Here is a 14,213-nt window from a genome sequence, read left to right on the forward strand (position 1 = left end):
TGTGCTTGTTTATTGCTGTTTTCTTTTCCCCCTTTTTATTTATTTATTTATTTTTGCAGGGCTGTTATTTCCTCTCCTGGGTGGAAGGGGATGAAACGGGGCAAGGCTGTGGGTCTTTCCCTTTTCTCTTTTCCCTTTCCGTTTGCCTTTTCCCTTTTTCTCTTCCCCCTCTCCTTCCTCCTGTGTTGGAGAGCGAGTTTGCTGCCAACAGCGTGCCTGTATCAGGAGAGCAGGTTAGCAATTAGGGGAGGTTCAGAGAGGCACTGGGTAAAAAAAAAAAAAGCCATCGTTTTTCAAGCTGCATTGCTTGGCTTTTTACTTTATTTTCTTCTGGGCTTTCCACTATAGAGTATCTCACCTTGCGGAAGTGTGGAGTTTTTCCCAATGTGTCCTGCTAGAGCCTGATGGGTTTGGGGTGCTAAGCAGCACTGGGACCCCAGCCCTGTAGGGGGAAGCCTGGTGAGGGAGCAGCCCAGCACATGCCTGTCCTGCTCCTCCAGGTGCAGTGCTGGACCACCAGCTCAGCCCCTCAAGATGCAGGTGCAATACTTATTGTCTAAGCTTGCCTGGCACAGAGTGTTCTTTTGGTCCAAGGCAAGCCCTGCATAAAAGGCAAACTCCATCCCCAAAATCTCTCATATCGTCTGTATTTCATGAGACTTCAAAATCTTCATACCTGCGTATCTGCGTACCTTCATACCATTCAAACACTACCACCAACTGTGATCTACTTCAGACCGACTCTTATATCTGAGTTAATCCACAGTGCTGGAAAGGACGTGTATTAAAGCTTGTTTTCAGGATCCTCTATCTAGATGTTTTATCCAATATGACCACATTAGCTGTAGATGTCCCGGTTCATTGCAGGAGAGTTGGACTAGATGACCTTTAAGGTTCCCTTCCAACTCAAAAGATTCTATGATTAACTTCCCCAGGCTGTTGCCCACATTATTTCAAGCAAAATCAAAACCATGTCTGCTCATCTAATAATTTCTCTAGGCTTCATAAGAACTCCTTTAAATCTCTTTGTTGACTTACTGTTTCCATTCGAGTGCATAATGAAAATACAACAGTTTTGATTTCTAGTGCAACCTCCTCCCCTCTTTTGTGTCAAAATGCCTACCATACATCCAAACTATTTTAACATTTCTGTAGGGCAGCGGTAGTGTTATTTTCATTAAAAAGTACTTTCATGCAGATTTTTTTTTGCCACCTTTGACCCATATCTTTGGGGCACCTCTAGTCAATTGAAGCCTCCAACCCTACACATCCATAAGCCAAGATGGAGCAACCAGCGCTCTTGGTGAAGTAGATGCCTTGCCCAAGGTGTGAGCTGCATCCCTGCTGTAGCTGTACCCCACAAGAGGCTCTGCATGGGGCGTTGCTGCTTGTGGCAACAGCCATTTTTAATCTGTTAGTGATGAACCTACAAGGCGAGCACCAGGATTTCAGCACTGCTAGCACCTTTGACATGCATCTGCTGGTGGGCATTCACTGTTCTCTTGAATTGCCTGTAGTTGGGCAGAACAAAGCCCAGTTCATCGCTTTAGATCTCACAGTGCTGTTTTTCTCCACTGTCTTCGGACTTCACAAATCTCTCAATTTCCAGCTGAAAAAAACCTGCAAAACTGCTCAGCTCTGTGACTTTCTTTGCCATCTCTGCTTACATACAGTTGCTAGCTATGGAGTATGATGGCTCAGAGGGCAGTATTGGTGGTAGGTGGGAAGTTGAACTAGATGACCTCAGGCGTCTTTTCCAACATTAATGATTCCATGATTCTATGCCGTCCTGGCTGGTAGATGCACTGACATGCATGCCAACTTTTCCTCCAGGTGACAAGAAAGGAAACAAGAGTGCTTGGCAATGAGATGGGAGAAATACCAACAACAGTCTCCCAGAAATCCACTTCAAGCTGCCAGGAATCCAAGACTTTATATTACCCATTAGGAACCATGGAAAAATACTGTATTTTGTTCCAAAAATTCTTTGAATGCTCTTTTTTTTTTGCTCTGCTCTTGGCCAAAAGGTTTCTGTTAGCACGAGGAGGAAATTTCCAGTTTAGAGTAAAAACTTTCAAACCCCAAACAGTCCAATCCTCATACAGAAAACCAATTTATCTGGAAATACAGGAGGGAAGGTGTCATCCTGATAAGTCTACCTCATACTGCACATGATGTAAACTGAACCCAGAGCAAAGTTCAGCTCAGAGGCCATAAATGAAATCCTGGTTGTTGGTCACTGTTTTGCCATTTCTACCCTGACGCCATCTTACAGAATTCAGTGATGAGGATGATCCAGCAGAATGTGACACCCGAACCCTCAGGTTTTTCATTTAGTTGCAGCACTACAAGCAGAGCGTACTCCTGCCGTTGGCAGCTAATTGGCAAAACCACCTCACCCAGAGAACAGGGACCTATCAAAAAATGCTGATCTGAGGAGTGGGCTATGCTGGTGGCACCTGCACTGAGACCCCAGCTTGGATTCCACTGGTCTTCACTGGGGGCACCCACTGGGGTCCTTCCTCAGCCTTTGCATGAGGAGGCCTTTCTCCCACCTCTGTTTCCTACCAACAGAGGAATCCTGAGATTCGCTCCCACACAGCTGACACCACTGCCTGCCAACCTCAGTCTGATCCCTTTGTGCCACCCAGCTCCTCTCCTGGCTTCTCCCTCCGCACACCCAGACCCTGAGTCTTTCTCTGCACCTCAGATGCTCAGAGCATACCCCAGCTGCCTACTGCGCTTGCTCTGCTTCTCTATACAGCTTCTCCCATGCCCAAGTCCATAAGCACAGTAGTTTTGTGGGATCAGGTTTTGTGCCTGGACACGATCCTTGTAAGCTATATGTAAACTAGTAAATAGAGCTGGTTCTTAGGGGTTTGGTTTTATGTGCACGCGGCACAGGAGAAGTTAAAGAAAGCAATATTGTAAGAGAAGAGTGGAGATACACTGAAGGCTTTTCAGTTTAATACAGCGTTCTGGAATGTGGTATAGCACTTCGACTGTGAATGCCCTTTAAATACAGCCTTATGTGCCCTGAACCCATATCAAAAAAGTAATTCCTTTCTCTCTCTTTTCATTTAGATACTGAGAAGAGCAGACAAGAATGGTAAGACCAGTCACCTGTTTCCCTCCTCCCTTTGGAAAAAATACTCATCACCAATACAGCCTTTAAACATCCTGCTTTAAACATCCTGATATGAAAACCAGCCATCTCTCATGTCATTTTATGTTTTCTGCAGGTTCTGTGCAATGTGTATTGTTGTGCACTGATTCTCCCGATGGATTCCTTAAGAACAGATCTTTTGCTTTCACAATTTAGCTTGCGTGTTTGATTTGCACTTTGGGTGTATGTGGGTGTTTTCATAGTGACATTCTGTTCCCAAGAAGTTTTGATCTATTTGGTTCTAGCTTCATCTTATTGCTTTTTAAAACCACTATGGGCTATTTCCAGCAATCAAATTTGCATTCCCTCCATTTGTGTTTATATATTTGTTCTGTGTGTCAGTAGGCAGAATAAAACTTTGAATTCAACTTGTGCATTTATAACACAAAAGTGAGGTTTTTATTATATTATTAATTGAAATTTTTCCACTGGTGCTAAAGGCAGATCTGCTTTCCACAGGTGTTGTTCCCCTGTTTAAATACAGGAAGTTGGACCATGTAAGTCTTCACACACTGAATACTCCCCTTTTGGCTGTAGCAGGGGAAAGGCCTTGCCATAAAGGCCACAAGGTTCATCACAGGAGTTTTGGCTGGTATACGTATTTGTTGTCTTGGACCTGTCTTTAACTCATGCCTGAACTATTGTCCAATTTTGGTCAAATCACATTGTCATTTTGTGCCACTTTCCTATTGGAAAAATGACGCCACTGCCACAGTGTGAGATTGAATACTTCTCAAGCTACAAACTCAGGCTACAATTAACATAATAGTACTTATGGTATCACACATTATTAGGTATCAGAGCTAGATCTTACAAGACAGGAAGAAAATACAGGCTCCCAATTATTTATCACTGTAATGCTAAAGTATAAGAAGGGAAATGAAGCTTCTTGCAAAAGCTCAGGCTAAACTTTGGCATTCTCCTGCAGCACTGAACAGTGCCAGACCCACAGCTCAGACAGGCCTACCCTTGGCAGGTTACTCCCAGTCTGTCCTCAGAAAACAGATATTGTGCAGTTTTGATAAAGCTCACTCTGGTAAGTGAAGGCACAATGACTGTCATTGAGAACATTGGTAAGGAGAGCTTTCAAGGAAGACCTATTGGGCACTAAAGAGGCTACTGTACAGTGTGATGGTGTAGCTGGGCACATTGGGTAGCCATTAGCTGTTGCTGGGAGGACACTCCCACCCCCAGCCCACCTCTGGCAGTGTGTTTCTGCCCCAGCTTGTGTGCAGTAATTGGTATTTCCCACTAAACTACAGCAGTCTCATTCAGAGAGCTCAGGGACACAAAACCAGCCAATGTAAGTTTTTTTTTTTTTGTAGTGATTTTTTGCTATCTCCCTCAGCTCACCAATGACTCTCAAGTGCAGTGATGGTGCAAACTGAATCCCAATGTGTGGGATGTATGGGATGTGTGGGATGCTAGGAAAGGGGTGTAGGAGGACCTTCACCAGCAGTGCCTTTCCAGCTTAGCTTCACACCAACTGCTGCATCCCCAGCAGACCTGCTTGTGGCTTTTAGGAAGATGCTTATGTTTGCCCTGAAGATTGGTACAAGACTGAGTGCATGGTACAGAGCAGCAGTTGACATCCCTCCAGAGACCTGAATGTGACTGAGCATTATCCAGATGATTACTCAGTGAAAGATTTTCTATTTCCTCTCCTAGTCAGCCTTGTAGCACTCATCCATGGCCAACTCCTGCTGAATGCCACTGTGGCCATAAAGAGCCCTTGGGGCTTCAAGTCTGTGTCCTGACATCTGAACTTATTCTCTGTCCCAGTCCTCTTGGATCCACAGCACTTCGGTGGTGAGGAGAACTTCCATTCCTCCTTCAAGTTACTCCCCAGTTTATTACTTACACTTTTCTATTAGAACAGGGGAAAGTTCACACAGTCAGTGACAAACTTGCTTGTTCCAGTAGCCACAGGAGCCCTAGAGACTTTGGTCACTGGAGTTCACAGCTATACATGGATGCTTTACAGCATAGTATTGGAGGAATTGTGGGTGAGATCAACCACTCCAATTATATTAATTCAAGTCTATAAACTGGAAGTGGTTTCATATGTGCTTAATTGTGTTTGCTCAACCATCAGTAGCCTGTGGGACTTCCGCTTTGCTAATCTAGCACTGCATAGGTTAGTGCCAAATTATTAGGGAGCAGATTTGTTTTAAGGCCATGATGTTAAGTAGCTGCTCTGAAATGTTACTGGAAATTTGAAGACATACCTAATATGTTTGCACTGTTGTCAACACAGATTATTAGCTTTCATTTATGAATAGGATATTCACATTTCCAGTCACCTTTCTGTGCTACAGGAAACCAAGTGTTGGCTTACAGTAACAAATACCGAGTTGCTGTCCATGACACTATCCGTTAAGTTCTCCCATACACTTTTAAGAGGAGTCTCTCAGAGCTGCCATATTAGTTGTATGGGATTACAGTACCCCCAAAGCAAAGCCCTACTTGTTGCTTGTTTGACAGCAAGAAAACAGTGCAGTCAAAATGTTGGAACAAACTGAAAAATAGACTATGATAAGAGAAGGTGTTCTGACTCTGAACTTAGGGTCTGTGTGAATTCAGGCTTGCCTTAAGCAAAGGAGGGACTGTTTAAAATAAGAGCTACAGAGCTGAGAAATCCTACTGAATTGCTGTTACTCAGAGATATGACAGTCACTTATGACAGATGGGTTTAAATGAGAAACTACTTTATCAAACAGTCATTGCCCTCATTTAAAAGAAGGCATACAGATTTTATTTATTTTGTGGTGGTGGCTTCTTTCTCTGCCATCATTCTGTTGCCATTCCAATTCTAGAAATATCTACAACTTCAACAGGATTATCAGCTTTATAAACTCTGTCTGTAGTTTGTGTTTCATGACTGAGCAGCTCCACTCTGTATGGATCAGATAAACGCTTCTCCAGCAACTGAAAGAATCATATGATTTTCTGAGAGAGGAAACTTGGCATGGAAAAGGAATATCACATTTCTAAGAAATATATGGTTCATAATATTGACAAAAGCAACAGAAAATCCTGAGGAATAAAAGCAATTTCATAAAGGTGAGATGTTGCACGCTGACCTATCTGGAAAGGAGAGGTTTCAGTTTTGCATGCCAAAATGAAGTTTTGGTTGGTTTACTTTACAAAACTCCCTACGTTCAAAGTATTTGACACAGAAGTTATCTGGAAAATTCTCAACTGAAAGTTCTTCATTTATTTCATTGCTTTTGCTATTTAAAACAACATCAAACCCATGCAATTCCTCACAAAAAGTAAAATCTCATCCCCGCCTAGCAGGGGAGAAGATATGCAAACTGGAGGTAACCAACTGAAGGTACAGCTCCTCATCTTGCAAACATAGCAGTCCTTCAGATGATGGAGGGGCTTCCACACTAAGGGAAGGTGCTTCATTACTGACCAGAGTGACTGAGTGCTACAAGAGAACTGGAGATCAGTGCCTTTTGCCCAGGTTGTTGGAGATGTCGTTTCTCTTCCTGTCCTCTTGTGGGAGAAGCGAACTGCTCCTCCCTTTTGTCAGAGTCTTTCTGCTTTATCATCTCTGTAGATTTTTCTTGAGGGGAGCATGGCTGCTTCAGATCTATTCCCTGTGGAGGTGGAAACAAATGGCCACAAGCATAACAGCTTGCTTGCCTTGCTATTGAGTTTCGCAAGTTAAGAACTGGTGCTTGATTATGGTCTTGTTCCCCTTAACCTTGGGATCAAACCCAAGCAGGAGTAAAGTAAAACGGGCGGCTCTAATACAACTGGTTTGAAAGGGTGGTTTGTATGCAGATGCTGTCATTGATTTGGAAATACCAGTCAACTGTTACGAAAAAAAAAAACCACTGAGTACAAACTGTATCTCAAACATCTCTAAAGCTCCTAAGAGAGAGAGATTTGAAAACACTGGTGGTAATAGTTTCTATAGAAGCAGAGACTTTCTGAAAAAAAAATAAATAAATAAAAAACAAAAACAAACAGAAAAACCCCGACTGTAAGGAGCACAGCAGACATCTCCAGCATTAGGCTGCATGCGTTCAGGAATAACTGAATAACATGGACCCACTAATGTCCATGATACGGAGCACGGACATAACATAATTTTTAAATGTAGAATTCAGATGTATAGAACAGCACCATGAAGTCAACAGCATCTTGTCCTGTCTAAGCTGTATGTCTATTGGATCACTTTACAGAAAATACATCTTAAATTGCAGTCAGAGCACAGAAATTCTCTGAACATCTGCATTGCAGATTTCAGCTCCCAAATTGTTCTATCAGCACTGATGAAATGGATTCGTAAGACTAAGCCCCCGTAGCACAGACTCCTGGGAATCTCGCTACACTGCTGCTTACTTTCCAACCACCTGGATCCATTGCAGATGCACACCAGCTTCTGTTTCTGTTCCCTGGCCCTGCCAGGGGTAGGATTCCCCATCCCACCTCCCTGAATCTCTCGGATGCTGTGGGGCTGGGTCCTGCATTCCATTGTCCGTGAGGGGGTCCAACCCCACTGCCAAGATTAGGGTTGCCACCCACCAGCTCAGGCTGCCCAGGTTCCCAAGCAACCTGGCCTTAAACACATTAGGGATGAGGCATTCACTGCCTCTCTGGGCAGCCTCTGCCAGCACCTCACCACTCTCTCAGTGAAAAATTTCCCGCTGACATCTAATCTAAATCTCCCCTCTTTTAGTTTAAAGCCATTCCCCCTTATCACTGTCTACCTGCTTAAATAGTCAAACCACAGTGAAAACAAACAGGGTTTGGCATAATCAGTAGATGAAAGGTAATCATAAACAGATATTCAACATTACTTCATATTTATATTTGTTCACATTTTCACTTGTTCATATTCTTTCATATTTCATATTCCATCATGACATTCCGTAAGTTCTATTCCAGTGGATTCTAAGATTCCAAACTTTACTATTTCTATTTAAAAAAGTGCCTACTCTTAGATTCCAGCCCTCTTCCTATTTAACCACTCAGTTACACGTGCTAGACTTTCCTGCAGTAGATCCTATTGATTGAATCTACCTAATATGGCTCGAAATCACTACATCTGGTTATATCAACACTCGATGCAGATCAGAGTCAATGAAAGCACAGAATCTTTAAAGCTTCAGATTTAGCACTTTTTCTTGAGCATTCTCTTATGCCTGGAACCTAGAATATTGCTAACACTGAAATTTAGTATGTTGCCAGCATTTCCTCACTCTCATTCCAGCCTTTGTGCCATATGGCAACAAATTAAGTTTTTTCAAGGTTCTGCATCTGGTTCTGTGCTTCACCCCTTTCCTGTTTCCTCTCTGTATATGGCTGAGAAATGTCAATATCTTTTAGCACTCAAGTGCTCTGATTCTGGCATCTCATCCATCCAGTACATATGGACTTGCAGTCTGGTTGGGCTGGCACAGTTCTATTGTCTGTGCTTTTAAATTTCCATCTCAGCAGGTTGAATCCTGGGATCAGCTTCAGTGCTTTGGGGTTTTCTTTCCCTCAGCTCTTCTGATTGCAGTAAGCTATATGAACTCCATCTGATACAGCTTCTGCTATGGAAACACTGGCTGGAAGCTCCTCTGAGAAGCCTGCAGGTTACTTTTGCTGCTGGAGGCCTATGCTGTACAAACAAACACAGTCTCTGCTGGGAAAGACTCACAGTCCCAACCAGAAGTGAAAAACAGGTGATAGTGGGAGCTGTTTGGTTGCCTTCAGGCTTTTGCCATCATCTCTGCAAGGTACACTGCTCCCCTGATCACCATAACCTTCTCTGTCGGCTGCAGACTCACCATTTGCCATCATCTTTGGGAATGGATACTTCAAATACACTGGAAAGACTTTCATTCTTTTTTGTAAAATTATTTTATTTTGCTCACTGAGGTTATCTTTCAACTCAGAAAGAGTACCCACATGGCTTGCTTTTGTCAGATGCACTGTTGCCCTTTGAAGTCATAGACAATTCACAGTGTCTCTTGGCTGCCCAGGGAGGTGATGGAGTCACCATCCCTGGAGGTGTTCAAGAAACATTTAGATGTTATACTAAAAGACATGGTTTTGTGGGGAAATATTGGTGATAGGTGGACAGTTGGACTGGATGATCTTGGAGGTCTTTTCCAACCCTGGTGGTTCTATGATTCTATTGGCGGGAAGGTTCAACCTCTACTGCCATACCACCAACATCAGCCTCTTGACATCATGGGTCAGCATTATAAAATAGAGGACATTACTTTTGAACCTACATAGGGAGATACATTTGATTGTTTATAATGCCAGTCAGGAACTCCAAGGAAGTTAGAGAAATATATATATATATATATATACACACACATATATATATATTTTAAGAAACTTCAAAAATATGCAAGAGCAAGCAAGGTTTGCAAAACAGCTCCTGTGAGATAATGTTGCCAAGGCAAACTCTGCTGAAGGCTGAGGGATTTGTCTGGTTTCTCCAAGGGATGTGTGCCTTCGGAAAAGTTTGTCTTCCGTGAATCATCCATCCCCTGTCACTTTGCCAGTGGCAAAGACTGAAGTATCTGTAACAGACGGTTCAGCTCTGCTGCTCTGGAGCTCCTAAACCAGACAGTATTTATCTGGAAGCTCTGCGGGCAGTAAAGCATGCCCCCAGGGAGGGAGGACTGAGGATACGTGATGCAGCCTTTTAAATAAAGCTCATGCTGGAAGCTGGAAAAGCACTTGGCTAGGCAGAAGTCTTCGATTAAACAGCAAAAGTAACACTTGCTAGGGATTGGGCCTGAAATTCATCTGAGTACTCAAGAGGAACAAGTGTATCCTGGCTGCCAGTTACACTAGCAAACAGTTACACTTATACCAAATTAGAGAAATGCCTCAAATAATCAAGTTCTTGTTTTTTTTTTTTTTTGTTTTTGTTTTTTTCATTAAATGTAGCTGCATGAATCCTGTAAGTAACCAGATAGCTTCAAAGCTCCTTAGCTTTTGCCAGCAACAGTCTTAGTGATGTATCAGAGACTGGCTTTTCAAACTGTTACTGAGAATAAACAGCGATGAAGCAAAAGGCAATCTCTGCTGTTGGATAATGAAATATAAAGCAAACAGCTGACGTGCCCAATCTGGCAGTTGGCAGTTCATTGATTTTGTGGATTGATGTAAAGCCAGTGATCCTCTAGAACAAAGATAAATAGGCAGATGTTTCAGGTTTTGTGTCACGGCCAGGCTGCTCTGTGAGTAAACACATATGCTGAATACAGGAAAGTTGCCAAAAATTACCGCTTCCTTGTGTGTGTGTATAACTCACACAGATCCCCCTGCCCAGCAGAGGCTAAAGTTACAGAAGCAATTTGGTTAAATGATCAATTTTGTCTGCATAAGCCAAAGAAAGCATAGCTGTGAAAAGCAGCTTGTTGGTATTTGTACTCTGCAACTAGTGCCAAATGGCGGATGTATTTAGATTCTCAATTAGGTAATCATGGCAGTTCTGTCAAAGGAAGTTGCCTATCTTCACCACTTCAGCATACTTGTGCCATCTTGATTTAGTTCTCTTATAGATCTTGCCTTTTTATTTTAATCATAATGATGATTATTGCCAGCTACAGTCTGTCTTTTCAAGTGGAACCTTTCAAAATGTTTTTGTTGAAACAGACATTCAGTTTGTTCAGTTTTGAATCCTCTTGAAGATAATACATCTGAAGTCATATATACGAATCAAAGAAATTATGAAATAAGAGACAATAAGAGAGTGAAAATACTTCCCAGCCCTGCTCTTCAGGTGAGCTGACACATTCTACTGCACAGTCATTGCAGGATTCTTGTATAACTTGTAGTTACAGGATTCGGATTCTGCCTTTATAAGGGATGCTTCACTGCTGTAAAATTAGGCTGCAATATTGTAAACTTGTTGGGTGTTAAGGGCATCTTAGCCTTTTGCTTTACAGTTGTTTTGTGGCCTATGAGTGATATGCTATGCTGGACTTCAGTCCATTTCAGTTTTTCCTTTAATTGATTCCCTCTCCTCAGACTTGAGTCATATTCTCAAGAAAAAAAAAAATTGTGCTGTCTGATTAGAGGCCAAGTTAGTAGACTCCAATGATCCCTGCATCCAAGAGTCTTACTTACCAGAACAAATGATTGCCTGAGTCTGCTGCTTCAGTCAATGCAGCCATGGCCAGCCTATGGGTGGGACAAGCTATTCAAACTAACGCATTATCAGTTTCTGATTATATTAATTAAAAGAATAGCAAAATCTGTTTATTAAAAAGTATCTGCAGCTTAGAACAATCAGTAGGATTTTTTAGACACGTAAGGAAAGTGAAGTAGAAATACAGTCCCTACTTCAGCGAAATAGTGTAGTATTCATTAGAATACCATTTAGAAATTAGTCAGGGTTGTGCACAGTTTGATCTGGCAAAAGGAGGGCAGAGCCTCAATCTAGAGTGCTAACATCCTGAAAACTAACTACTAACCACTTCTTAATACATCTCAGCTCAGTGATTTTGCCTCATGTAGTCAAAGGCTTGCTATTATTAAAGTGAAATCAAGAAAATGACCTGCTAAATGATGTAGTGGAGGTTGTAACAAGGACTCTTTCCTCTTCAATCAGTGTACATGCTATTACTGTCCTTCTAAATTTTATCATATGAGATTTCCCCTTCCTCTGGGTTTCATTAGTCTTGAAGACACCTCCTAACTACATGGAGATGTATCAGTGATCAGAACTGATAAGATCATATTGGTGGTGATTGAGATCCACATGGTTACGATTGTTTTTGTTTCAAACAAATGGCAATAGTAGGTACTTAGACAATATAAAGTCAAATTTTTCATAGTTGGGCTCCACTACATATTACATGATCAATTTGAATTCTGCCTTAAAATTTGACTGACCTCTGATGCACGTTCAAAATAGTTTTCTCACTGCCTACTTTAGGTGTAATATTCAGACTAGTCACGTGCTGTCAAATAAAGCTTATTATTTTCTATACTGACCAAGAAGATGAATTGAAATTCTTTCTATTGGAAGAGGACATGGAGCTGGGTTCTTACTCCATAAAAGTCAAACATTTCTTGTTTACTTTGTTAGTTCTGTACCAAGCTTGGAGGGTTTTTTTTGTTTTGGTTTGGTTTTTGTTTTTTTGTGAAATATGTATCTTTTGAAGAAAAAGAAAATCAAAATGCTGAAAACCAGTGCAGTGTATTGATTAACATTGCTAGCCACACAGGAAACCCTACTGCTACTGAATTGTGCACTTGAATTTCATTCTCCCTTTTAAGGAGCAGGGAGCTGAAGAAAAGGAAAATAAATCGATAACTATAGATAGCTGGAGAAATCTTCATTGAACCTACATGTTCCTTCAAGACATTATTGGTTTCGTAGTTTCCTGAGGATTCTCTGCCCCCAGAGGCCACTGATATTCCATGCCGAGGTGAGGACATGGACATGGACCAAGCAGGAGGAAGTGTGGGGCAAGATAGGGAGAAGACACAGTGAATGGGATCAAGGCAAAGACAAGAAGATTGTCTTGATGTGTTTGGCAGTAGAGATTTACAAATCCAAACTATCTTTTTTGAAAGATGAGAAGGAGGAAGATTAACAGAGCTGTCAGTCAAACTGAGAATTCTTGTACAACAGCTGATGCATTTAACATCATATTATTTACATATCTTGAATATAAAGTTTCTACATTTACTTTGAAGAGCTAGTTGGTGTGTTTCTTTTCTTTAATAGCTTTCTCCTTTGTTTCATGGACTAAATGAGCAAAGCCATAAATGAAACAGACACTTTCTTCTTATTTTCTTTTTTCAGATGATGGAAAACTGTCCTTTGATGAATTCAAAGCTTACTTTGCTGATGGAGTTCTGAGTGGAGAAGAACTGCATGAACTTTTTCACACGATCGATACACACAATACAGAGTAAGTGTCCCCTTCTTACACTCAGAGTGCTACTCCCTGCACCTGAGAATGGAAAAAGCTATCAGGGTGACTTCAGAAAGCAGGTCTAAGGAGAAGGCTTCTTTAGGAAAGCTAGACTGTCATTCTGCTCTAAGCTGTTCAGCTGCACAGTTTCTAAGCTCTTTAGAAATACCTGTATGTTCTGATGTGTGTAACTGGGAGAACAAGTCTGCTATGTTTCCCTCTCATGTTAATAAGAAAGTGAGGCTTTGGCCTCCTTCAGGATTAAATATCAGTTTCTCCATTTTTTACCCCTCTCCACTGATTCATTACCTGAGATGAGTACTTGGCCAGATGTTGAGCTGGGAAAAAAGTAACCAAAGTACTCATGAATAACAAAGGGCAGAAAAAGGCATCCTAAATGGTGCTTGTGTGGGAACTGTGCTGATGTCATCACTTGGGCAGTTTTGATGTCCTCATTATGGCTGGGCTAAGCAAGACCACAGATTGCCAACCTTGCTTATTGCTTTCAGCAGACTAAAACAGGCCACTACATTCTCTATTAAGCTGATTTTTTCCTTATGTACAGTGATTGAAGAAGAGAGTGAATTTCTGTTTTATTTACTTCCTGTCCATCTGCAATTATTCACTACAGATCTCCCAGTTACTGCTAATCAAGAGGGTATTATTAAGCTAGTGGTTTTTAAACTGGACTGTGTGTCTTATTTTCAGCTGGGATGGAATTGTTTTCTTTAGAGTGTCTGGTATGATGCTGTATATTGGATCTTGGAGAAAAACAATGCTGATAACACACCGATATTTATAGTTGCAGCTATGCAGTGTTGTACAGTGCCGAGGCAATTCTCAGTGAAGGGCCCAACGAGCTGGGAAGGAACAGAATTAGGACAGCTGACTTAAACTGGACAAAGGGGTATTCCATACCATACGACATCATGCAGAAGGAGTTCTGAAGAGAGTGAGAGTTCACCTCGCTCTCTTCCGTTGCTCAGAGAGTGAGCAGGGCATGGTTCGGGGGGTGATGAGCAATAGCTTGTGCATCATTTGTTATACACATTCATATATATATCATTATTTATGATAACTATTCACCTTTTCATTTTCTCCTTCTTAGTAAATAGTTTTATCTCAACCCACAAATTCTGCTTTTTTTTCCT

General features: G+C 41.7%; 1 protein-coding gene across 18 annotated transcripts in view; it reads left to right on the forward strand.

Moving 5' to 3' along the window:
* Positions 1-14,213, forward strand: part of NECAB1 (N-terminal EF-hand calcium binding protein 1) — a 54,987-nt gene that overhangs the window by 180 nt on the left and 40,594 nt on the right. For 10 of the 18 annotated variants that reach the window (XM_040678292.2, XM_040678371.2, XM_040678355.2 and 7 more), the window contains exons 2-3: positions 3,085-3,109; positions 12,951-13,059. In XM_040678292.2, coding sequence (XP_040534226.1) covers positions 13,023-13,059 — 37 coding nt within the window. In that variant the 5' untranslated portion in view covers positions 3,085-3,109; positions 12,951-13,022. Of the gene's footprint in view, positions 1-3,084; positions 3,110-3,625; positions 3,664-10,789; positions 10,917-12,950; positions 13,060-14,213 lie in introns of all 18 variants that reach the window. The other 8 variants (XM_046920325.1, XM_046920407.1, XM_046920397.1 and 5 more) reach the window with 3 other exon arrangements.

Source organism: Gallus gallus, chromosome 2 (genome assembly GCF_016699485.2).
Source record: "Gallus gallus isolate bGalGal1 chromosome 2, bGalGal1.mat.broiler.GRCg7b, whole genome shotgun sequence".
NCBI classification, from domain to species: Eukaryota; Metazoa; Chordata; class Aves; order Galliformes; family Phasianidae; genus Gallus; species Gallus gallus.